At 44.1% G+C, this 25206-nt stretch overlaps 1 protein-coding gene across 6 annotated transcripts in view; it reads right to left on the reverse strand.

The window, feature by feature from the left end:
• GRM2 (glutamate metabotropic receptor 2) overlaps positions 1-25206 on the reverse strand; it is an 833735-nt gene that overhangs the window by 198250 nt on the left and 610279 nt on the right. For 5 of the 6 annotated variants that reach the window (XM_069644038.1, XM_069644036.1, XM_069644034.1 and 2 more), the window contains one exon: positions 4512-5349. In XM_069644038.1, the coding sequence (XP_069500139.1) occupies positions 4512-5349 (838 nt within the window). Of the gene's footprint in view, positions 1-4511; positions 5350-18247; positions 18313-25206 lie in introns of all 6 variants that reach the window. The other variant, XM_069644037.1, reaches the window with a different exon arrangement.

Genomic DNA, 25206 nt, shown 5'->3' on the forward strand with positions numbered 1-25206 from the left:
ACAAAAACAGCTACGGACCTAGCTGCAGTGCCTTAAGTGGCACTACAAAATGAGCCGGGGCTCATCAAGGGGGCGTGGCCTAACGGCGGGGTCTTGCTGGCCTGTTAGGCCACGCCCCCCTGACGAGCCTCGGCTAAATGGGCTACTGGCACCACTGCCAGGCAGCGTTTTGCAGAGATCAGCACCCTCTCATCACGGGGGAGAGGGTGCTGATCTCTGCATTTATTTTCTATAGGCTTGCCTGGCAGGGGATAATGCCTCGTCTATTCAGCCTTAATGGTGGCGCTGCCCCTCGCCAGCTGTGGAGGGGCATCCCCATTGATTCTGAAAGGGTGAGGCCACTGGAAGCAGAGGCCTTTTCGTAAAGACTGAAATTCCTGCGAATCTGCGGGAACTTCAGTATTTAGAAAGCAAGGCCTCTGCTTCCAGCGGTCTCATGTTTTCTCCGTAATGGTGGCGCCGGCCCATGGGCATCTCTTGTTTAAAGGGATGCCTCGTAGGTGCGGCGCCACCATTATGTATGAAAGGCATTTTTTTTCTAAAGCCTAAAGCTCTCGCACACGAGCGAGAGCTTCAGGCTGTAGAAAAAAAAACCTTTTGTGTAGTGGCTGGGGTTGCCAGGGGAAATTAGTCGGCCCCGGCAGGGCCCCGCCTCAAAACGAAATTTCATAGCATGCCGGGGCCCAGCCCCGGCAGGCCCCAGCCCACTTAAAGCCCTGCCGAGCTGATTCTATACAAGCACGTTCTGCAGCAACATATCATGAAATAACATTTTGAGCCACTATGCAGGATTCATGGGTTTACTAATCCCACACAATAAAAGAGCTCTGTTGTGTGTCTTCTTTATGTCAGCTCTTCTTAGCATTTAATGAGAGAGGATGAGGTGCTCCTGAGTCCTGCAGCTAGCAATTCCTGTAGAACAGTTGCCTCTTCCGTGTACCTGTCAAACAGTCCCTGTTTCTGCCGGTTTACTCTACCAGGGAACTGGCTGTTTCTACCTTTTCTCTTTGACGGCTGGTCATTGTTTCTGTCTGTTTCGCATGTCAGTTGGGCACTGTTTGCTTGCATCCATGCCAAAAGAGTATTGTCTGAATTTGCCTGTATCTAAACAGTGCTCTTTTCTCTCGTGCTACCGCCCGGGCCTTTTATCTTCACATTATAGGTCAATCAGAGCCTGGCGGCTCTTCCATAATGGGTGAAGGGGCATCCATCCAGTAGCCCCCTCACCCATTATGGAGGAGCCGAGGAGCCAGCCCAGTGAAACACTGAGCATTCCCTCAGCTGCTTTTTCCAGCTGAGGGAGTGCTCCCGGGCTGGCTGAACTGTCAAAGGGAAACAGTGTTTCCCTTTGACAGTTCAGTTCCCCAGCCGCACATGCTCACTGAGCCATGCAACGCCGGGGGCAGTTTGCTTTGCCAGCATTGGAAATGCTGGCTGGGGCACTCCATGTCTGTATGTGCGAGGGGGAGCTACTGCACCTCCTCGCACATACGGACAGAGCAACCTGGAGCGGCGCATTTCAGCACCCACACGCAGGCCCCTGCAGAAGGTACTTTTATGTTAATTTCTTTTTTATTTAAATATGTTATGAGTGAGTGTATGGTGTTGGGTGCTCGTATGAATGATAGAGTGATTGCTTTGTTAATGTGTGTGTGTGTTTGTTTTGGTCCGTTGAGCTGTTTTAGGCGAGTGGGGCGTGGAGGGAGGAAGGACGGTTGCACAACAAAGGCATATTTAAAATCCTTTTGTTGCACGATCCCCCTATCCACCCTTCAAAATCAGCTCTCCTTCTGAGGCACCGTGGGGCCCAAGGGACAGGGATGGTATTTTTTTTACTCGATATCTATCATAGATGTCCAGTCAAAAAATACCATGCTTTCCTCCTTGGCCCTCCAGCGCCAATTTCAAACTGTTTGGCTTTTTACCTATTTTCTTTTTAAAGTCTGCTCTAAAATGCATCATTTGAACTCATTATTTAAAAAATAAAAAAAAGGAACCCCCGTTGATTGGTTCCGGGTCCCTCGCTGCGCTAGGTCGCTATGGTGTTTTTGTGGGGAATATTTATGCCCCTCCACTTAAAAAATTCACCATCTCCCATTGGTCTTCGGACTGTGCTGGGAACGGGTTGGGGAGAGCCCAGGGACTGTGGTGGGAGCAGGGTGAGCGGGAGCACTGGGATAGTGGTGGGAACAGGGTGGGGAGAGCCCAGGGTCTATGATGGGGTGGAGAGAGCCCAGGGACTGGGTAGGAGGCGGATGAGGGAGGCCAGCGACTGTGATGGGAGCGAGGGTGTGGGAGCTCAGGGACTATACTGGCAGTAGGGTGCGGTGACAGCATGCTATAGTTCATAGTCATTTGTACATACTGTCCATTTGGCATTTTGGGGGGGCGGCCTGCCCACATTTTGCTCAGGAGGGGCCCAGGCCCAAAAAGTTTGACGACCACTTCATTAGACTGTTAATGGCAATTTCTAGCTCTCTCCCCCGGATCCTGTTTAAGATTGTTAATCTTTTCTTGCAATGTAATCTGGGTCAGCGTGATGACCCTGATGTCCCCAACATGTCAGTGTGGCATTCCAGCAGAGCCGGCTTTAGGCATGTGCAGTTTGGGCAGCTGCCCGGGGTGCCAAATTAGCTTGCCTGCCAAATCAGCTCAGGGGAGTCTTTCAAGGGCTCCCCCGAGCTGGCGTGGTGGTTGAAGGCACGGCAGGTGTCCTATTGTAATAAAATCCACCCTGCTCTTGTGCTGGCGCTGGGCGTTTCAGCATGAGAGCAGGGGGCATTTTATTACAATAGAGTGCTGATGCTAAACCAGCATGGGGTAGCCATTGAAAGGATGCCACATGCTGCTTTAGCGTCAGCGCCCTATTGAAGTGATTAACTCCCAGATCCACAATGGGAGCAGGGAGTTAATCACATAATTAAATACAGCGCCGCTGCTGGTTTGGCAGCGGCGCTGTATTTACCAGAGCAATGAAACCCAGGTGGGAGAGAGGGTGCCGGGAAGGGGCACCACATCACGGCTCAAGTCGAGGGTACACGCGGAAGGACGGAGTCCACCCATTTTGTTCAGAGAGTGGACTCAGTCCCCCCCAGCTAAAATGAGAAACATTGAATGTTCCCTTCGAATTTATGAAGTAAAGACGACCTTGGGGATCAAACCGTAGTCGTCAGGTTTGTAGGCCGCACACTTCACCACCTGATGAAAAAAACATACAATGAAAGGTGACATTTCGCATTTCGGTACTGCAAGTTGCAGGGAAAACATTTGGATTGGTTCTCGGAGCTTAAAACATGCACACCTTTTAACGTTTTCAAAAACTCTATCAGAAGAAAATATCCTCCCTTGCTTTTGTGCGTGTGTGTTGATTTTGTGAAAGGCAAATGCTATTCGTCCTGTGCAATTTGGGTTGTTATGCAAAGCCAATTTAATTAAGTGTGCATATTTCACCTTGATATGCTAATTTCTGGCGATGTCGCATCCCATTGCGTTTGTTGAGGAGTCCCCCCACTTTAACTTTTAGGACTTGACCCCTGCACCACATATAAGGCAGGCCCTGCTTTCTACCACACCCTTTGGGTCATTCTGTTTCCTCCTGTGACACTTGTAAATAGTGCACATTATTGTTTGTTAGTAAAAGTACAGAATATGCCCTGACCATTCCACTCCAGCGTTGAAGAACTCAAGGCTCTTTACGTTCCATAGGACTTTCACTTTCTACTTTATTCCACTTGCCAAAGTACTTAACTGGGCTTCTCTGATATTGTCTGGTGCTGCTTGCTTCTGCGTGGGTTTCTTTCCTTTCACAGGTCATCATCTATCATCTGTTTTCTGCTTTCCTCCGGCTTGTGGCTGGTCTGCTCTAGTCTGCCTACTCTACCTCCCTCTGTCTCTCTTACAGCGATACAACATTAGCCCAAGTCCAACATTATTTTGAACATTTGTCGTTCCTACTAATAATAATAATTTGGCATTTATATAGCGCTACAAACCCTCAGGTATCTGAGCGCTTCTTATTATTACCCACGGTGTGTGGTGCTCATTTATCGACCTCGGAAGGATGAAAGGCTGAGATTGGCCCTGCACGGATGTCGAAGTGAGCGCTCTACTCGCTGTGCCACTTGACCGGCTACTGTAGGCTATGATATCAGGGGTAAGTTAAACATTCTGTTCTTCCCTGGTGATACACTTTTCCTGTGTGATCTTGGCCTTGTTTATCTAAAGCCCATGCCTTATAGGTAACAGAGAGTAGGTACGGGGAAGGATTACATGGAATTCAAGGTGTAGTGGATTATGTAGTTGTAGACATCATAAATGCTTGGGCAATAGGTGAGGCAGTTCATTCAAGACAGGAATTCGATGGTTATCCTGGCAATCATTGGGCAGAAGCGAATGACCTGCAGGAATAGGTAGATAGGCTTTCATTGACATATGGCAGGTAGGCAGCAGCCACTTGTATTTTCCATCATCCACACCCAGTCTTTGCCCTTTCCCGAAGCCCCAGGACTTACCATCGAACTTCACGTTCAGCAAGTATTCCTTGTAAAACTTCTTTCCATTGACAGGCTTCATGGCATCGCAAAGGCGGGTTGCATTGGGGCACAGAGCCTGGTGCATATTGTGCAGAGCATTTGCCATGGCATAGACTGCGTTCACCACAAACATGATCTTAGACTCCTGCTCAAACTTGACAGCCCGCAGCGAGTTCAAGCCACACTCCTGATTCTGTAGACTACAGTGGAACTTATACCCCCAGAACTCACGGAACCAGGGGTTTCGGCTGTTGTTGTATGGGTCGAGGTCCTTGAAATACACAGAAAACTCTTGAATGGGGTAGGCAGCCAGCTCAATGGTAATAGCACCATCAGCCACTTCCTCCGTCCCCGTAACCACGCTCTGCAGGGCACCCCAACCATCACTTGCCACCCAGGTGAAGGAGGCGTTGATGCGTTGGGCAGCAGCCAAGAGCTCCCTGGCGTCCTCAATCTTGGTGAAGAGGACCACCACTCGGGCACTGGGCTTCTGCATGAGGGCCTTTATGACTCCCTCAAAGGCATGCTTGTTCATGGAACGGCCCACCTTCTCTGACGTGGCGATACAGATGTTGCGGGCACGGGCCTCATGCTCGAAAGCTTCTATTCCAGTCTCACCATAGTCACCCTCTGAAGCTACCGTAGAAACATAGGTCCAGTTAAAAAAGCGAAGGATCTCAGCCATGGCCTTGGCCTGGTAGAAGTCAGGTGGCACAGTGCGGGCAAAGTAGTCATAGCGGGTCTTGTCGCTTAGCTTGGCACTCGTGGAAGCATAGCTGATCTGAGGGATCTGGAACAGACGCAGGAGGTTTGCCACCTGAGGACAAGAAGAGAAAAAAGGAGTTACACGCAGGAGGTAAAGTCAAAGGCGCGCTCCTCAGCAGTTTCATACACATACTTAGGGGGATTTGTAATTTCTGAGTACTTCTACTGTATAGTAACATTTAGGAAATGTACCAAGCACCGGGGAGACCACTTTAAATTGTGCATTGGACTGCAGAGAAGCCCGTGTGTGTGTGTGTGTGCATACTCACACACACAGTTGTCTATATGAACAGGAGACCTCTTTAACTTGTATATATACATAGATATATTTTCAATGAAAAACCTTGGTTAAGGTGCAGTTAAGTTGAGCAGATTTAACGCATCGAAACCCTTGAAATTCAACAGATGTGGAAAGTCATGGCCAGCTTAACCCGCCGGGCTCCCATTGATGTCCCCCATAATGCCATGTCCTCCATAATGCCATTTACATGTCATTCTGAATCCCTTCTCTTATAATATGCATGTGATCATGGGCTTTGCAACGGCAATTCGCCTTACTAAGGTTTTTTTCATTGAATTTCAAGGTTTTGTTAAACCATCATTTTTTACGGGCCACTAGCCATGGCCATGGCCTTTAGCCGTGACCACTCCACATGTCTTTTGGGTTCACTAGCCAGGGACTTAAGCCCTAGCCAGTGAGCATGGCCTTTGGCCATGTCCACTCTATCTTTTAAAACACTACTTTTCTTTCCCGCTCACTGGCCATGGCCTTCACCCATAACCATTGATCCTGGCCTTTGTCCATGGCCCATTTACATTTTGCCCCAATAGCTTTCTTCTAGTCCCACCAGCCATTACCTTTGGCCACGGCCAGTGCCCACGGTCTTCAGCCGTGGCTACTCTAGCTATTGCTCCAATAGGATTCCTAAATAGCCCACTATCCATGGCCTTTGGCTATGGCCAGTATTTATGGCCTTTCTGCAATAGGTTCTGTTGGGGTGCACTAGCTACGGCCTTAGGCTGTGTCCACTTTCCATTTTGCACCATTCAGTTCCTTAAAGTAACCCAGTAGCCATAGTCTTTGGCCACATCCTTTACCCTCAACCGCATGGTAGCTGTAACATTGCACCTTTTTTTGTATTTATCTCACGTTTTCCCTTTATCACGGTTAGTATAACCCCAATAATAATAATGTACTACAAACAACCATGGTTATCTGTAAAATAATCCTGGTTATTCGAGTGACACACTTTAATTCCTGATCCTGTTTTCTACGATTACTCCGGTTATGCGAAAATAACCCTGGCTATGCGAAAACATTTGAACTCTGAATTTGGTCCCCAGACCCCCCGTCCACTCCCCAATTTCAAATGGTGTCCTCTTTCCGCCTGCCAAACTCTAGCCTGATGCAATGTCATCCTTTTTTCCTCCACCAAATGGCATTTATTCCGGTTTTCATTTTCGGCTAACTCCAGTTATTCCATAATAACCGTGGTTATATCTTCCATCAAGCAAGCCAAAATAATGGCAGCTTTTTCATTTCTGAATACATTGTGGGACTCATATATAGCTATAATTTTGGGAGAAGAGGGCACCCCCTTCTCCGTCAAATATTTTAACAACTACTGGATGCAATTAAACCAGAGCCCTCTTGGAAATTGAGCCGACACTTCATGCCCAAGTTGTTTCGCACCTGGTCCAATTCTGTGCAGCGTTTTTTTTGCTGTGCGATGCTCATAAATGTTTACTTTTTCTCTATGGGGAAATGAATGGGAGAAGGAGGAAACAGTGTTTTTGTACTTTCTTTATAACTTTTTATTTTTTAACAAATCTTTCCCAAAAGTACCAGTCTGAGGGACCAGAGGGCAGTGACAAACCTTTTGTGTCCAAAATATCAGTCAAATCTGTCATAGATAAAAAGTGCAATTCGTGGAAAGCCGTAGTGGAAAATTCGCTGGACAGATTGGGATCAAATAAGGAACAATTTGGGCAAAAAGTGTTGATTCTATTTATGAGACTGGTTTGGAGTACATCTGTGCAGTAGTTTTTAAAATATTTGGAAGGGAGTGACTCCTTTCGCCTATAAAATATCTATTTCTCCCATGGTGCTTTGCAGCAGAGGTGCTTTTCAGAAATGAGAAACAGCCATTTTTATTTTGCTCGATGCGAGCAATGCCTGCAGTAATACCTGGGGAATGCGAAAACGAAAAGTGCTCAACAAGCTATTTGGAGGATGAAAACAGATGCAATCTGTGAGGGGTCAGAAATGAGAGGTGGGCACAAAGAGGTATCATTCTTAACATTAGACATTTTATTGATAGAAAGGGGTTTGGCTAAATGCCTAACTTTCTCTATCCTAACAAGAATGTCCCTTCCTATGAAACTAAAACTAAAGTAGGATGACCTTGTGTCCAAACTCAGTCTGACCCTCACACTAATACATACAAACAAAATGTGAAAGTTACATCTTTCAAAATTCAACTCAACAGAAAAGTGGAATAACTCAAACATGTTCAACAACACACTTCTTTTTATCCAAGGCTGGCTCCCTTCTCCTGGATTATTTGAAGCAAACTGTTCCCAATATTCTGTGTCAAGACCATTGTCTTAAATGAATTACACATGTCTCTTTCTCCCAATATTCAAGGTTATAAAACAAATGTTCTTTCCATAAGATGGATATGGAAAAGAGGAAGTCTCTCCTGATCTTTCAGAATGGCAAAATAAAGTATCCTTCCACAGTGTTGCTTTGAATAAGGTAAATTTAAATCTTTACTAATTTTCAGGATAGTAAAACAAATGTCTTATTCAGAATAGATTTTCAAACATGGTGAAAGTCACGTCTATTTAAAGTTTTTGGTTGACAAAATGTTCAGAGGAAACAAGAATTTAAGATGACCAAGTCTCTTTTTAACATACCAATTCAAAGTGTGCTTTCGGTACACTGTTCTGCCAGGAAACTCATCAACTGCAAACTCTTGATATTCTGGTTTATTCTCCTGCCATGAATATCCCCCTTTTTCGTCTACTAAGATCCCCTGGTGTACTCTCCTGCCAGGTATCCTTGTCCAAAAAGGTTTCACTACCTGATATCCTTATTAGGCTTCTCTGCACATTCACTTTCTCCATAACTGTTACTTGTACCAAATTCCCCCAAAGCGTCTTCCAATATCTGAGGGTTTATTCAAGCTTTTCTTTTTAACAATCTCTCTTGACTCTTGTCATTGCTTGTTCCAAGAATCTCCCTACTGACCTCTTTAAGTCAGGAGAATTACACCATAATTTCCCCTTTTGTTCTGTTGGCAATGCCTCTTGGCTTAGGCAATGCTGGTCCCAGGTTAACTGACATCTCATGTCAGGGAAATTGCACCACATTAACCGTTTCTATTTAGTTATATTAGGTTGGTACTCAAAAGTGCTTTCCATATGCTTATCAGCATATCTGCATGTTTCAGGGACCCCTTCACTATAAGGCTGACTCACCGGTTCTTTGTGCTGCAGTTAAGAGATGTTCACAAGGGGCTGGCTCCCCTTCAGTGGCAGAATTTTTAGGCGTGATCTTGGACTCGACATTAAGCATGAAAGCCCATGTTTCATCAGTGGTGGCAGGGGTAGTCTATTATATCAGACTTTTGGCTCATCTGAGGCCCATGATTTCACAGGAAAGTGAGGAGACCATAGCCAGGGCAATTATAGGTGCCATATTGGACTATTGTTGAAGCCTCCTGCTGGGCATTAATCAAAAAGAGCTGCATAGACTGCAGGTAGCCCAGAATTGGGTGGTTAGAGTGCTTCTTAGACTTCCAGGGCATAGCCATGTAAAGGTGGCCAGACGCTCTCTACACTATCTACCTATTGAAGCCAGGATTCATTTTAGAGTACTGGTTATTGTTTTCAAATGCCGGCTTCAAGTAATGCCTGAGTATTTACAGCAGTATATAATTTCTAAGAGTAATGTACGTTCTCTGAGATCTGATTTCTCTAATCAAATTATGCAGCCAAGATGTAAAACAACAAAGGCGGAAAAGGGAGCATTTGAGGTGAGGGCCCCCTCGCTCTGCAACAACCTTCCTTCAAGTTTGTGGAGTCACTCCTCTCTTGCATCGGTCAAGAAGGAACTGAAGACATATTTATTTGTCTGATCTTGGGAACATAAGGATGTTTCCAAATAGGGGATAGTGGAATAACCTGCTGAGAAGTCTTATGATCTTTCATCTCTAAGCCTGCCCTCTTTTGTGCTATGTCTTTTTGTTTGTCAGCGCCTTTATGCCTAAGGGTCAATAGTGCGCTTAACAAATAAAAAAAGAAAAGAAAGAAAAAGAATTCCAATGGGGCTCCATGTCAGCGCTTCCAGCCTTTGCTGCCAAGACCAGCACTGCTTTTCAGGAGCGCGTCTCCACACATGGCTTTGTTGCGCACCCTGTGCTTCCTCTTGACCGGCGCTCCTCTCCGAACAACCCAAACACCACCAGCTGACTTTTGGCGTGCTTCTCTCCCCACAGTACTTTGTGGGATTTCTTCTGCTGCCATGTGCATGCTGCAACCTGCCTTCTCTCTCCATCCACGTTCATGTTACCATTTCTCTTCCTGTTCTCTCAGCTGCAGGTGTTTTGGACATTTAAAAGTCCTGAGTATCTGATTAGCTTTGCAACAACTAGACTGCATATTGTTTTCAAGGTCACATTTCCTCCACATGTACTCCTTGCTCCTCTTCCTCGTCACAGTAGTTGAGGATTTCTGGGACCTTGAGTCCAAGGAGGTTTTAACAGATGTTTTATTACACGATTGAACAGTTGTAATATCATTACCATGAACCTCAGATGTTTCACATGTTTTACTTTTACCATATCTACATGAAGACTAATGGCTTTTTGTTTAAACAAAGTATTTCTTAGGGCTTTAGAATCAGTTGGTTTTGAAGAATGACAAGATACCAAAATAATCCTTGGACTAAATGAATCTTCTTCACAATAAAGAGAAGTATACCTTACAGCCATCTCCTCCCATGTGATTATCTGTCAGAATACCACCCCCAGTGTCAGGATCAGGTAGTGGCTGCCTTCTCCTGGAAACAGGGGAGCAGCCTTTAGGATCAGTGATGACTCTGCATCAGGGTAGAGGTGGGGAGGGGGAAAGAGGACACAATGTGATGTTGGGGATGCTCTGAGGATTCAGTTACAGTGAAATGATTTCGGTTTATCAGGGGACTACCGGCGGGATCCTGTGAAATTCATACGGCTACAATGGAAAATGTGCTCAGAGCAGAGAATGTGTCACACAAACCAAAGAGTGAAAGGGAAAAAGTCAATGAGGTGAGCAGGGGTAGGTGAGGACAGGGAAGAGTTTTTGATTTTTGAGCATTATCAGGGGGAGTACCAGGGGAATCCAACAGGTGTGGGTAGTTCGTTGCCATTATGTGTGTAGTTCATTTCTGTTATCATGGAGATCCCACAGAGATCGGAAGAGAGTAAACAAAAAAAGAAGACATTTTACACTTGCAGTGATCATACCTACTATGCAGGGGCAATGGGCCTTTGTGTCACAGGCCATGGCCAAAGGCCATGCCTAGTGGGCCCCAAGGAAACCTATTGGTGCAACATGTACAAAGGCCAAGGCCGAAGGTAATGACTAGTGTGCCCCAAATTTAAATATTGGTGCAACATGTACAGTGGCCCCAAGCAAACCTATTGGTGCAACATGTACAGTGGCCACGGCTAGTGGGCCCCAAAGAATCCTTTTGGGGCATGGGCTCCAAAGAAATCTATTGGTGCAGCATGTACAGTGTACATGTACAGTGGCCACGGCCGAAGGCTATGGCAAGTGTGCCCCAAACAATCTATATAACAAAACCCTTGAAATTCAGTGAAAAACTTTAGTTAAGAGAGAGTTATGGTGATCAGATTTTACGTGAAAAAAACATAGCAACACAACCTTTGCATTTCTGTGCTTAAGAGAGAGTTAGTGATGCCATCAGTGATGTCATCAGTGATGTCATGTATGATGTAATTAGTGATGATGCGACCCGTAAGGTCATCTGTGATGTCACCATTGTGATCATATGCTGTGCAAGAGGGAGCGTAAAATTAAGGTGGGCTTGCTTAAAATGTGAGTGCTGAACTTCAGGTGTTTTGTTACTTTAAATCTAATAACCTTATAACCTTAACTCTCTTAAACAAGGTTTTTTCACTGAATATATACAATATATATATATATATATATATATATATATATATATATATATATATATATATATATTACATACACATATATGGGCTGTTCTCTTCTCCAATGTGAAAGAGGTCTCCTCAGTGCTTTGAAACACATCTGTAGGGTTATGCTACTTTTGTATATGATACACACAGCAGTTACATCTAAGGCTAAAATCAACATTTTAAAATCCCTATGACTTTGGCATGCACCATTCAATGTATACCACATTTTATATTATTTCACTATATTTCAGACAACAACACTTACTGAAGTTTTTTTTTGGTGTTCAAATGATCAATTACATAAATAAAAAATAAATGGTTTTCAAATTAACAGTCACTGATGAGTCAATGACAGTCACATCATACACATTGTTACCAAAGGTAATCCGTGATTAAATAACATTATTTCTGCTCTTATTGAGATAGATCCCATTTAAGGCCATCGTTTATATAGACACCTCAAAGTACTTAAAGTATCACTACAATCTATGAATCTATACATTAGTTCATCTTCATAGTGACCCTTATGGCAGCACAGTGACGGGCCAGATATGGCGCTCACTAATATTAAAGGATCTGGTTGCTGTAATAGATCCAACATTCCCCAAAAGGATGATGCATATTGTAGGAATGTTAACACAACAAAGGCCTTGAAATGCACCAGTGACTGAAATATAATAACACAATGCAGAGTACAGCAGAATATTGCAGGTGCACCCTGCAAAGACAGCTTTGCCCCATACATAACACCTTTGACATTGATGTTTTCTTCCTCGGCCACCCCTCAAATAGGCGTTAGCAGACCTTCCCAGTATAGAAAGTGACAAGAGACACCTGACAGATAAGTAAAAAACTATTTGGAAACGTGGACCATGCCGATGCTCCAGCGCTGCTATGATATACCACCTAAACATTCTCTTCTGCTGTGGCTGTCCTTCCACTGAATGGATTGACCAGCTTCTCTCCTCCTCAAGCCCTCAACTGCCGGAGAATAACACAAACAAATATCTGCAGAAAGTGTGACTCATTTGCAGTCAACTGGCATCCTCCTTCGAAATCCTGGTCTCTTCCTATGCCGCGTCATCCAGGACTTTCCTGCAGGCGGGCCGATCTTAGTATGTTACCTCAGAGGCCGTGGCTCCCAATCACGTAACCACATTCTCCCCTTCAGATGCTGCAACTCTTACTGGAAAGGGTGTCCAGCCGCCTGGGAAAGGGCCGCCAGGGGGTGACATTTCCCAAAAGATGCACCCTCATTAAAGTCAAACACTTTCCCTAAATATTCTATGGTAGGAGTTTATAATATGAAATCATACTCTTCCTAGAATAATTGTGGAAAGTATTTTAGGGGTCAGGAAAAAAAGTAGCCTAACTGGCGACATTTGCCAGGCAACGTGATCACATGGAGCCCTAGAAAGATGAGTACCTGAGATGAGATGAGGTATTCAAGGGATCAAACACTGGGGTGGGAGCAAGACCGACAGCCAGATTGTACTAGCAATTTATAAATCATATTTCCCATAGGACTGCAGAATCCAATGCCACGCCCCTTTTAACACTCTTATGTCCCTTGCCCTTGACCTCCTTTAGGTCTATCAATCATAGAAAGCAATTTAGAAATCATAGTTCATAGTTCTTAAAGATACCCACATGACCACATAGTTCATGAATACAGTCATAAAACCCCAAACAAAACCTCAAACTACAGGTGACAGGAAAAGCAAACATAAAACAAGCGCCACCTTTTTCCCCAGATTTCCAAACATGGTTCCCATGTCTTGTTAAATATTACTTCTCAACCTAGCAATTTAAAATGAACTCCTTTTATCATTGTGACCTTTGACATTTTAGTTAACCGTTTTGGTTAATTTAAGATTCAGTTTTTCGAAACTGATTAACCTGAATGTAGCTGTTGCTTTTTCATTTCGCAGAGTTGCAAGTATCTATCCTTCAGCAGAGTGGCAGGGATGGCCCTGAAGGGTACAAATGGAGAACTACATTTCAGATGTGTCTCAACTGTAAGCTAATTCTAACTAGAATCTCAACTGAACTTTCTCACGCCTCCAAAATCATTAAACTATTTGATTCTTTGGTAATTTTCCAATTTATACACTCATGTAACTGCTTTAGATCAAATCTTTGCCTTTTTATAGATAGTATTATAGATGTATTCATTGACACCTGTTTTGTGGGGGAAATCTTGCTTCCATATCAGCATCTCTTGGATTTGTATTAAAATGGATACGGTCAATCTGGCCTGGTGAACAGATTATAGAAGGCCACCCTAGTTCTGGTGAACAGGGATACTCAGAGGGTAGCCAAACCCCAATCAAGGTAGCAATGGAGATTGTAGGCCCAAAACACATAGTAAGAAATGAAGTAAGCAGGTAGTACTATCACATACCGCTCAATTATAAAACATATAAATTCACATTTAGGTTTGTAGGAATGCATAAAATCACTTAGTCAACACATAAGAAGGTAAGTACTGCTGCAGTAAAATGAAACCGATTCACAAGAATGATACGCTAACTTTATAAATCCAATCCCTATGATGTATGGGGCCTTGTGTCCAAAAGTCCCAAAGCGTCTTCTTAGGAGAGTCAACAGATGTGGGAAGAGTTCTTGTGGTGGTGAAACTGTTTCAGAAGATACTTCAACAATGTTACAGGTCTGTACATTTACTTTCCTTTCTTTAGGGGCAGCTTTTAGATCAAATGATCAAAAGGTGATGTAATGGAATAAACCAAAGTTTATTCGAAGGGTTTTTTTATAGGATATACAGGGGCGGTTGAATGCTTTGGGAGGACTCATGCCACAGACTTTGATTTTCCCAGTTTACTTGGTGGGTCAACTAAGGGTCGCTGGGTGTCTGTTTTCCCGCTCTTTGTTCCGGTGCAGGATGTCTATGGGTTGCAGGTCGGAGGATTTCTGCGGTTAGCTGCGGGTGCAGGATATAACCCCTGGCGAAGAAGGCAAGCAGGATTCAAAGATGCAGGACTCTTCTGGACACCTCACAGGGCACAGGAAGTGACTTTCACCGGCTGTCACAATGCCGATGGCAAGCATCTCTCCAGTTGCAGTCGCGGTTGAAGACGACCTTTCATGGCAGGATCCCCTGATGCTGGATGCTGAAACATGGTGATGCTTTTGGCAAGATAGACCAATGGAGAGTTGGCCAGTCCACTGGGTAGTGCTTGGAAACTTCCGAGGTCTGTAGACAGCTGGATCCTTGAGAAGGCGTTGAGACTGATTTGGCTATCACAGATCAGGTAGTCCAGCAGGGCGTCACTGGCCCAAACACAGGAAGCGATGTCAGGCCTCTTCAGGAGTCATCTAGGGATTTTCAGTTGGCTGCTCTTCTACACAGGATACTTGGCTCCAAGGCTGATCTGAAGAAATGGCTGCGGGAGCCCTCTTCTTATCCTAAATCCTGGCTGGAAGCAAGTCCAAACCCACCAATGGTAAGGATCTGCACCATTCAAACATCCAGCAGTAGTCTAACCAGGGACCATGGTGGGTTTCACTCATGCCCCACACCTAGACTCTGGTGGCTCAGTTTTGGAGTGGGACCAGACAGTTCCACCCACTTTCTGGGTCCTCACACTAATGGCATGCAGTAGCCTGTGAAAACAGCATGTTTCCAGGGTAAATGCATGACCATATATGGGATTTCCTGAGAAGGCATGAAGAATGCCCCAAAGGACAAGCAAAAATCTAGTGGCATAGCCATTTTAGGACACTAGCCACATTTAGTAGCCAGATGCAGTAAATGTGAAAGTGCACACTAAAAAGAATGCAAAAATGCTAAAAATGTATCTGCTGCCACTAGCTTTTCTTTAGGCACATATAAAAGTAACCAAACAATTCCAAGTAAAAAAAAAATATGGCGATACAAAAGTATCCCCACTGCACTGCATTGTAAGATTTTGTGTGCACTGTTAAAAAATTACCCAAACAGGTAACAAGTAAAAAGACAAAAGGAAACCATAGTTTCCCAGAATTGATAGTCTGAACGAGTGATCAATTTCCCTATGACAAAATGAGCAAAAGGCCAGGGGAGTGAAGCTGAAGGTTTCACTCCCATGTACACAAAGTCAGGACAGGTTAAAAAACAAAGGCAAAAAGTTGGGGGTCCATAGAATATGGCGGGAAAGTTTCATAAAGAGTATTCTTTCCTAACAGTACGTCCATGAGAATTCACTCGGGCGGACCTGTTCTCGGGCTGGAGGGCCGTTAAAGGCCATTTCCACCCCTCACAGCATACGTGAAAGCCATATTGCATTTTACAAGTTGTGCACGAAAAAATGCAGTGACTATTTTTTGAATACATGCAATGCCCTTTGTCAGTGAGTAATACTGACTAACTGATTAATCAATCCATAAAAGTCAAGTCATCAACGTCCAGCAGCAATAAATAAAATTAGTATACAGCAGCAAAAATGTAAAGTACATATACCTGTTGATTAGGAATAATAATACAATCACATTCAATTAGTTAGGACGGTGGAACAAATATATTTACATAATACAGAATCTTTATTAACGATAAAAGAGATACATTCAGTTACTAAGCGACAAAAATGTAATTAATATTAAATCATGTTAAAATGCATTCTACATGTGGTAAGTTATGTCATTCGATTCACTGTTGTCAATTGATGTTAAAACAGACAATCACACCCGGGCTAGAGCAATGGCTGAGAATGTATATTGTCTGCCGGCTGTACCAGCCACTCAAGGCCCTTCCCCGGGTGGCACCATCTTTTTTTCTTCTGAATTTGGGGAGGCACCAGGGAGCGTCTCCTAGTTGCCTTCCCCCTTCCCAAACCCACATAACAAACCGAACCCGTTCCCCACCCCCTTCCTCTTTCCCCACTTACCTATTGGACCAGAGCTTTATCCTCAGTCCCGGTACTTCTCCCCCTCACAGCCACCACCATAGAAATGGAAAAGGGGTTTAGTCCCTTTTCCCTATGGCGGCGGGTATCCTGTTTTTTTTCTTTTCTTTTCCTCTGGAGATTGGCATCACTTGCGCAGCCAAAAAAAGAATACATTTGCACCCGGATAAACCCTGGGGTACGAATGGCTTTTACCCCCGCTGTGGGGGGCGGACATTACCATTAACGGCATCTGCCCTCGTAGAGGCCTTTGTTTTACTCAGGCCTAGCTAGGCTCAGGCTAGCGAGCCATTAAAGGTTATGTCCGCCACCCACAGTGGGGGTGAAAGCCATATTCTATGCAGGCCATTCTAACACCACCAACAAATGTTCATCATTAAATCAATAAATGCAGATCCCAGCAACAAATGCCCTATACAGCACTTCAACTGAGGGAATTCGATATGACCTTTCTTCCCTTAAGTGTCCTAGTCAGTGCTTTAAGTGGGGTAAGAAATTGAGGGGGGGCCCTCGTTTGGAGGTGTGGCTTCCATTGTGGGCATGGCCTAAAAGTGCACAAATCATAGTAAGGTGCGCAAACAAATATATAAATGTATTTGAGCATTTATATATTTGTTTTCGTACTACTATGGTTTGTGTATTTTTCAAGCCTTCTTTTATATACATAGCAATGTTACATATTTCTATGTTTATAAGGTGTCTTGAAAGTGCACAAACCATAGTAAGGTACTCACACTTGTGTCCTTACCTTACTATGGTTTGTGTACTTTTCAAGCTGCCTTTTATAAACATAGACATTTGTAACATATGTCTATGTTTATAAAAGATGGCTAGAAACGTAGGCATCTTTTATAAAGCGTTGAGGACAGACAAAACCCAAGGTGGCTTTGTCAGTCGACAAAGCTTTATAAAAGATGCCTTGAATTGTGTACGATACAAGCCGTCTATTATAAACATAGAAATATTTCTACGTTTATAAAAGATGGCTTTAACGTACACAGTTCAAGGCATGTTTTATAAAGCCTTGCCAAAGGAGAAAGGCACCTCGGGCTCAGAGATCTCTGCTCAGAGCAGAGATCACAGACCCCGAGCCGTCTTTCACCCTCTGCGAACCCGCGGGCTCCGTGATCTAATCTGCATATTAGATCATGGAGCCCGCGGGTTTGCTGAGGGTCAGTGACCTGGCAAGGGCAAACCAAGGGACTCTAACTTCCTATGATGGCCCCTCAGATGAGGGGTCATCATAGGAAGTTACAGTGACTGACAGAAGTGCCAGCCAGTCACAACAACGCTGTGCCTGGCTGGCACTCCTGTCAGCTTGCCTGACGTTAAAGTGGCGGGCGCATCTCCCGTCGCAGCTGCGGCCGCGGCGGGATAATGCGTCCTGCCATGGCGTGATGGGACGGGGGCCCCAGAAGGGCCCTGGCTCACCCCCACTTTTTGGAGACTGCGGGGGCCCGGCCCTGGCAGGCCCCGGCCCACTTAAAGCACTGGTCCTAGTCATAAATTATCCTGTGACCCAGCTGGTACATGGATCCTCTATATTCATTAACCAATTAATGGCAGATTTGCCATTTCTAATATTTCATTCTTTCCACATTCTTAGCATAGTGTTTTTTCTAATATCTTTATGCAGTCCAAAGCAACTAAAAATGCTATGCACATTCATTGCAAAGAAATGGCGGGTTCCTGCATTACTCCAACCGTCTAGTTGGGTGCCAACTGGCAACAATCCAAACCTCAAAAGTGTCAAGGCATGTATATAACTCCCCCAAAGTACCGACTACTGATGGGTGGCTGGCGCATACGCTCTCACATATGGAAGGTACAGCCTTACCAGTGACTTGGTGGCCTGCTGGACCCAGCTTTCTGTAGTAGGTTACAACAGCATTACGTTCTTAACTAAAACAGAAGCACAAGTACTTATATTAGCTGTGTCCGTAAACCATTCAATCAAACCTAGACCTGATAAGCCATCTCTTATATATCATAACCAAGTTATATTGCTTACATAAAAGTTATAATCAAGATCTTTTACTAGTTATTTAGTGGGGGTGGCTTCTCCATTACACCAGATCTTTGCTCACATCACTGTTGGTTTTGTTGCTATGAAATCTCTCAGGTATTTAACGGCCACGCAATATAGGTAGGCACCACCATTAGTGCCCCAGAATTGAGCATAACAAGCTGTTTTGTGGTTGTTCAATTTTAGTATCCTGCCAGTAGTCAATATGGCTGCTCCAACAAACCTTATTGTGGTAGACCTAACTTTGTAAACCTCTAATACCCCATCCAATAACCTGTATGCCAATATTCCCCATTAAGCACTGCATTGCTCTATTTATATGTAGACTTTTTAGATCTTGGCCAGAAACCTGGTCCTCCCACTGGCATACTGAATACAGTTTAATTAAGAGGTCAATAAAACAGGAACAACTGTCCATTTTGACCCCACCTATCAACACAGTATTTAAACTGTATTCCTTGCAAAAACCATAGTATTCGATTTATTACAATTCACTATCAAACTCTTAGATTTCATATTCTTCAAGTAGGCTATGTGACGAATCCTGGGATGTCATCACTGCTTCTGAAAGGGGAGCCCCTTCCCATGAGTCCAGGGTGGTGAGGTTGTTACCCGATAGTCACCCTGGGGTGGTACTCAGTAGGTAGATCTCATGGGAGTGGAAACCCCCTTTGGGACCAATGACAACCACATCGGGAGAATGCAGTATTCCCACCAATCACATGACCCTAGACCCCCTTCCCACAGTTACCCCAATTTTCCTTCACCTCTTCAATCCTACCCTCATACCACATGTACTTTTCTAAGGCATTCCAAGTAGAGAGTACTGAGACGAGGAAGATTCCTAGTGAGTTACCGCACCAGCACTCAGAGGTGCAGAGGAATACTGAATAACCATTGGAACCATTTTTACCAGTCTAGTGGTTCGCGACATTTGATTGGATGTAGTCACGCCCTCCCTTGAGGAACCACGAGAGGCAGGAGGAACCTGATGTGCAGGCAGGTGCTGACCGGGACACCAGAAACAGGGAGAGAGAGTCACCGGCCAGTCCAGGACGTGAGAACTGCACAGCCCACAGACATACTAAGACTTTGGGTTCCCCAGAGACCCGGGAAGCGCAAACGAGCAAAACCACTGTGTTTCAGCAGGAAATTGGACTGTGGAGCTTCCACAGAGCAGGGAAAGCTCCAGGAAGGTACTGGAGCCCCGCAAACGAGCCCAGCTGCCTCCAAGGAGTCGACAACCGTGTAAACTATGCTATAATGTACGCGGGTAGCCGAGAAGTTGCTGAAAGCTCAAGGAGGTGGTGGCATGAGTTAGATGGCTGGGAATGGAGGGTCTGGGACCCTAATGCAGTGGGAGAAAAACAAAGAAGTACATGGAGTTGGCTTGGCAGGAGAGTGAATCATGTCCACAGAAAGGAAAACTAAGATCGAAATTGCGATTCTGGGATCGCACCCAAATAAAGAGAACTGAAACTTGATGGACAGTTCATACAGTGCTTGGCAGTTTTGTGAACCAAGTCTGTATGACCCACTACAGCCTGGGGAGTGCATCCAAGCTACTCTTCTTCATCACAGTACTTGGTGAGAGGGAACCAGGTCTGCCTACCAGGGTCAAGGACCCACTACAGCTTGGGAAGTACATCCGGACTACTCTTCTTCATCGCAGTACTTGGTGAGAGGGAACCAGGTCTGTCCACCAGGGCCAGGGACCACTACAACTTGGGGTGTGCATCCAGTCTGCTCTTCTTCAGTGCAGTATACAGCGAGAGAAAGCCAAAGCTGCCAACCAGGGTAGGGGACCCCAGGAAACTGCATTGTAAGCCTGAGGAAGGATAGGGGAAGGGAGACAGTTCCCCCAACAGTCAAGGAGTGGCTGAAACCACTTTGCAAAACTCTACTAAGACAAGAACTCCCTTTTGTCCAGGGGAAGCGAGTCATTCCTCTGGACCAAGAATGCACCACCGTTGATTTAGTTAGTTGAGCGTGTAAGGGAGAGAGTGAGGATTCTGACACTGGACATTGGGACTTTTGCTTTGGACATTATGACACTAGTTATTTCAGTTGAGGTAGGGAAAGCCCTCTTAGAGTTCGGGCGAGATAGGGTTTTCTTTTCCTTTTTACCTTTGAATAAAGGTTTATAGCAAATACTATGATCCCTCCGTGTCAGAGTCTTACTTCTACACCCTTACAGCTACCTCTAATATCTTCAGGACCACCAGTGTTCTGGCCACTGGATGACATCTTCAGCGTAACTAAGGAACGGGCTGTGGTTATTTCCTATCCTTGGGATATCGGGGGTACTCATCTTCTGCACTTCAGATGAAGAATTAATGTGTACATTGAATAAGACTGGTGCCAACACACAGCCATGCCTCACACACCTTTATTGATATCAAACTCATCTGTTTTTTCACGAACTGTACCATACTTCACTCATAGAGTGTTGTTACTATTCAATTCCATTAGAATGTGTAAATCTTTTGGGATCGTAGCTCTCAAATATACCCTAAAGGTGCGAATGATTGATATGATTGAAAGCTGTTGTACGGTGCAGGAAGGAAACATAACTTAGTATTCCAACCAAACATACACTTAGATATGATGAGCAACACATTTAAACCTTGATATCATGTTCCCGAATTTCTGTGAAAACCCAGATAGGATTCACACATGATATCAATCTCTTCCAATCATTCAGTTACTTATATGTTTACCAAAAATGTTTTAGAACACAGGCACGAGAGTTATTGATCGCTAAGAATTTGGGAGACACCTCTTACCATTTTTATATAGGGGTACTATTATTCCTGATTGCAATCCCGCTGGTAATGTGTTGTGTCCACTCCCAAATAGTCACTAAAGACCTCCGTTAAAACAGAGATTGATACTTCTGGTTAATAAAAAAAAGAAATATGTTGGTATCCCATCTAACCCTGGTGCTTTTGTCCAGCATTGGATGCCAACACTTTCTCTACATCCTTCCAAGAGAAGGACACTCTTTTACTAGAATGATCCAGTGTGCATGGATGCCCAATAACAGATGATGTCAGTACAGCACATTCCTTATGCACATAATTCCAAGAACAGGTGGTCACCAAGTGGTTCCCTGTGATCTTTATTTTAATAGTGTGGGTCTTACTCTTTTTACAACTAAAAGGAGGCACTATACATATTCCAGAACTTTGTTGCATTATCATTTTTGCAGAGCTCGGGAACTCACTATAGATCCCTTCTGCATTTTTTTGCTTTCTGGCAGCTAATGCCTTCTTATAATTGTCCCTGGCAAGTGTCTACAGGAATTTGTTTAAGAGCATGAAATAGCTCCCTTCTCTTCTCCCTTCAACTTTTATCAACCCAAAAGGAAGTTTACATTATACCAAGCAGGCCTTCTTTCTTCTCTAAACATTTGCCCATCAACCTAATCAATTCCCCAAATGCTTCAACATTATCTATATCTAGAATATCTGGGATGAGACATTGCACAATCTTCGTTTCCTATCAACTTACAACCCTCATAAAGAGACTTCTCCGGTTTACTAGACTATCCACTGTATTTCCAATTACTGCTCATAGCCATTAGGCCCAATCTTTCTATTTGAAAAGCAACTCTTGCTCTTTGCTCTAAGTTCTTTTATATAACCATTGCTTCATGGTCACTTTCGAAACATTGCCAGATTTCGAATGCTAGGACCATGTTCCAGTGCTCAACCAGAACTATAATATGTATTCAGTGATACTATATGCGCTACAGTTGTTCAAAGTGAAATTAGCCAGTATGTGAAGGATAACCCATCCGTATACAATTTTATATCCATAGTCAATGAATAATTGCTGTTGTCTTCAGGAAAAGGAAATGTGGGTGCAGATGTTTAGGAGCTGCAGAATTATACTTCTGGAACCGTCTGCCTGTGGACATCAGAGAAGTAGAGAATCACCTCCACTTCTGTACAAGACGGAAGAGTTTCCAATTCCGGAAATCCTATCGTCTTAATTGTTGCCCCCTTTCCATCACCCTCTACCTATATACTATCATGAATCTTCCTCACTAAGTTAGACATCCTACTACCATTGTCGTTCCACCTGCCACCATGTGCTGTGCTATACAGTCTTCCCCCTTGTAATGTTTTGCATTCTTCTCATGTACAATGAACTTATGATGTATTTCTGTTAATTGTAATTTTCTAAACTCTTCACCCTTATCGTTCGTTCACTTAACCGATCCAAATGTTCCTTGAGCCTGTGAAACATCAGATTCCTCTTCCCTTTCTCTATGCCCTTGGTTTGCAAGGAAAAAGCTTTGTTTGTTGTTGGCCGCTTATAAAAACCCAATAAAATAATATAAAAAATAAAAATAAAATACTACCATAATAAAAGTCCTTTATCACACCTAGTGCTATCCATACATGACACAGGATTAATACCATTCACTAGTTTGTTCGAGTCTTCAAGATGTAGTTCTTCACCCTCCCCTAATCTTACATTAAAATCCCCAGATATAATCACTGGAATTCTACTTCCCAATTTACTCAGAGATACCTCACGTGCAACAGCAAAAGTCTCCGTTAATATATCTCTTGGGGTATTTCTACCACCTTTAACAATTCTATTAAAGATATTTCCTGATGCAAGTATTGGTATAAGTTCTTGTCTTATAATAGCAACGTGTTATTATCTAAACAAGTATCTTCTATTTCTATGTTTAAAGGTACCGCCAGAGGTTTTCCCTTTATGCTTTGTTTTCACAGCTGGAATCCAAACCGAGACAAATTCCCTAGGTCATCCATTTGAGGCCCTGGTTTCTTGAAATAATCAAATTGCTTAACAAATTCTAGCCACTCAGTATTCCGGGCCTTGGACTGAATACCAGCACTATTCTGGGACATCAATCTGATATTTTCGTTCTCTCTTTCCATGTTACTCCAAACTGGCATATTATCCTCTACTGGCAATGTTTTGTTTAAGTTAGTCAACCCCCTCTGGTCCTTTCAAAAGAGCAAATCTGTTTTTCAGCACAATTGTTTTCTGTGCCATGTGTACTTTGTCACACTGTTTAATCAGTGGCCCTTATCCTAGTCCCTCTTCTCAGTACATTCTTTACTTTCTTAGAGCATCCACAATTAAATGGCCAACATAATTATCTGCATAGATAGGTCTGTAAAATCATCCCAATGGTAGTATGTTACACTTAGTGTACATCCTCCCAGCTTTTGCCTCACTCCGAATGCACTCAACAAATTGAGGATTCCTAAATGTTACGACAACACAATCACATTGTACAGTTTGTTTTACCATTACCCACCCAACCATAACATGTCAGATCTCTATGCATTTTCCAATTTTCTTTACATCTAGAATTAGCCCAATGTAATGATCACCCTATTATAGACAGTGTGACCCGGGTTTGATTGGAAACCAGTGAGGGGGAGTGAGTTAATACATAAAACAATCACTTGTGGTGCCACTTGAAGTGGAAGGTGCAGTCTAAACTTACTGAATCCATCAATAATCTCTAGCCTGTTAATATGTGCCCCATGTTATCCTCCGGAAATCATTGCACCCTCTGACCTAGGCAAATCAATCGATTCTTGAGAATTCCCAGACTTCCCTGAGTTTGCGGTTGTCCCCTTTTTAAACAGGGTTTATTTATTTATTGATTGGTTATGTATTCGGTGCTCATACAAGACATTGGGCCTCATTACAATAGTGGCGGTAAGGCAATAACGGCGCCGGTAGTGCTACCGGCGCTGTTGTTACCATGCCGCCAGATTAAGAGTTCTGCTCGTGGTGCCGCTCTGCACGCCTGGTTAGACCAGCAGGGGCCATATTACAGAAACTTTGCACCAGTGCAAGTGCAAAGTCGCCCGATATTAGCACTAGGGCAAAGTTTGCCCTATTTTTTAAAAACAGTGGCACACACTAGAAAACTACTGCACCATGACAAGGGCAGATTGGTATATTAAAAGCACGAGGGCAAAAATTGCCCTAGTGCAAAATAGATACATTTTTGATGCATTTTTGCATCAGGGCAAAGTTTGCCCTAGTGCTAATACCATTCTGTATTAGCACTAGGGCAAACTTTGCCCTGGTGCAAAAATGCAGTAGAAATGCATCCTTTTTGTACTAGGGCAATGTTTACCCTGGTGCTTTTAATATGCCAAACTGCCCTTGTCATGGTGCAGTAGTTTTCTAGTGTGTGACACTGTTTTTAAAAATAGGGCAAACTTTGCCCTAATGCTAATACCGTGCAACTTTGCCCTTGCCTTGGTGCAAAGTTTCTGTAATCTTGCCCCAGGCATGCAGAGCGGCACCCGCGAGCAGAACTGGATGGTAGCAACGGTACCGTTATGAACGGTGCCGCTACTACCATCTCCCCATTTCCATTGAGCCGTATAGGGGCTCAAATGGGAATGGGGACATACCGGCTCCAGGTCCCGCACAAGGGGAATTACCAGACCCGCCAAGGTCGGAGTGGCTCGGTAATTCCCCTTTAGCGGGACCTGGAGCCGGACCTGAGTTTGGGGGTAGCCATGCCGGTATAAACAGCATGGCTACCTCCAACCTCATAATGAGGCCCATTGCTTCAAAGCGCCACAATACAAATGGGAAGGGAGCAAGGGAACATATAAACAGTGGAAAATAATGAATAAATAATGAAACAAACAAACAGTGGTCCTACTAGGTCTTGTGACATTTGGAGCGTGCAAGTGCAGAGAAAAAGAAGGGGGTAGTAGGTGGTAAGTGCTAAAGGGGTCCCCTGTGGGGGA

This window comes from Ambystoma mexicanum, chromosome 2p (genome assembly GCF_040938575.1).
Source record: "Ambystoma mexicanum isolate Mex_15411 chromosome 2p, UKY_AmexF1_1, whole genome shotgun sequence".
NCBI classification, from domain to species: Eukaryota; Metazoa; Chordata; class Amphibia; order Caudata; family Ambystomatidae; genus Ambystoma; species Ambystoma mexicanum.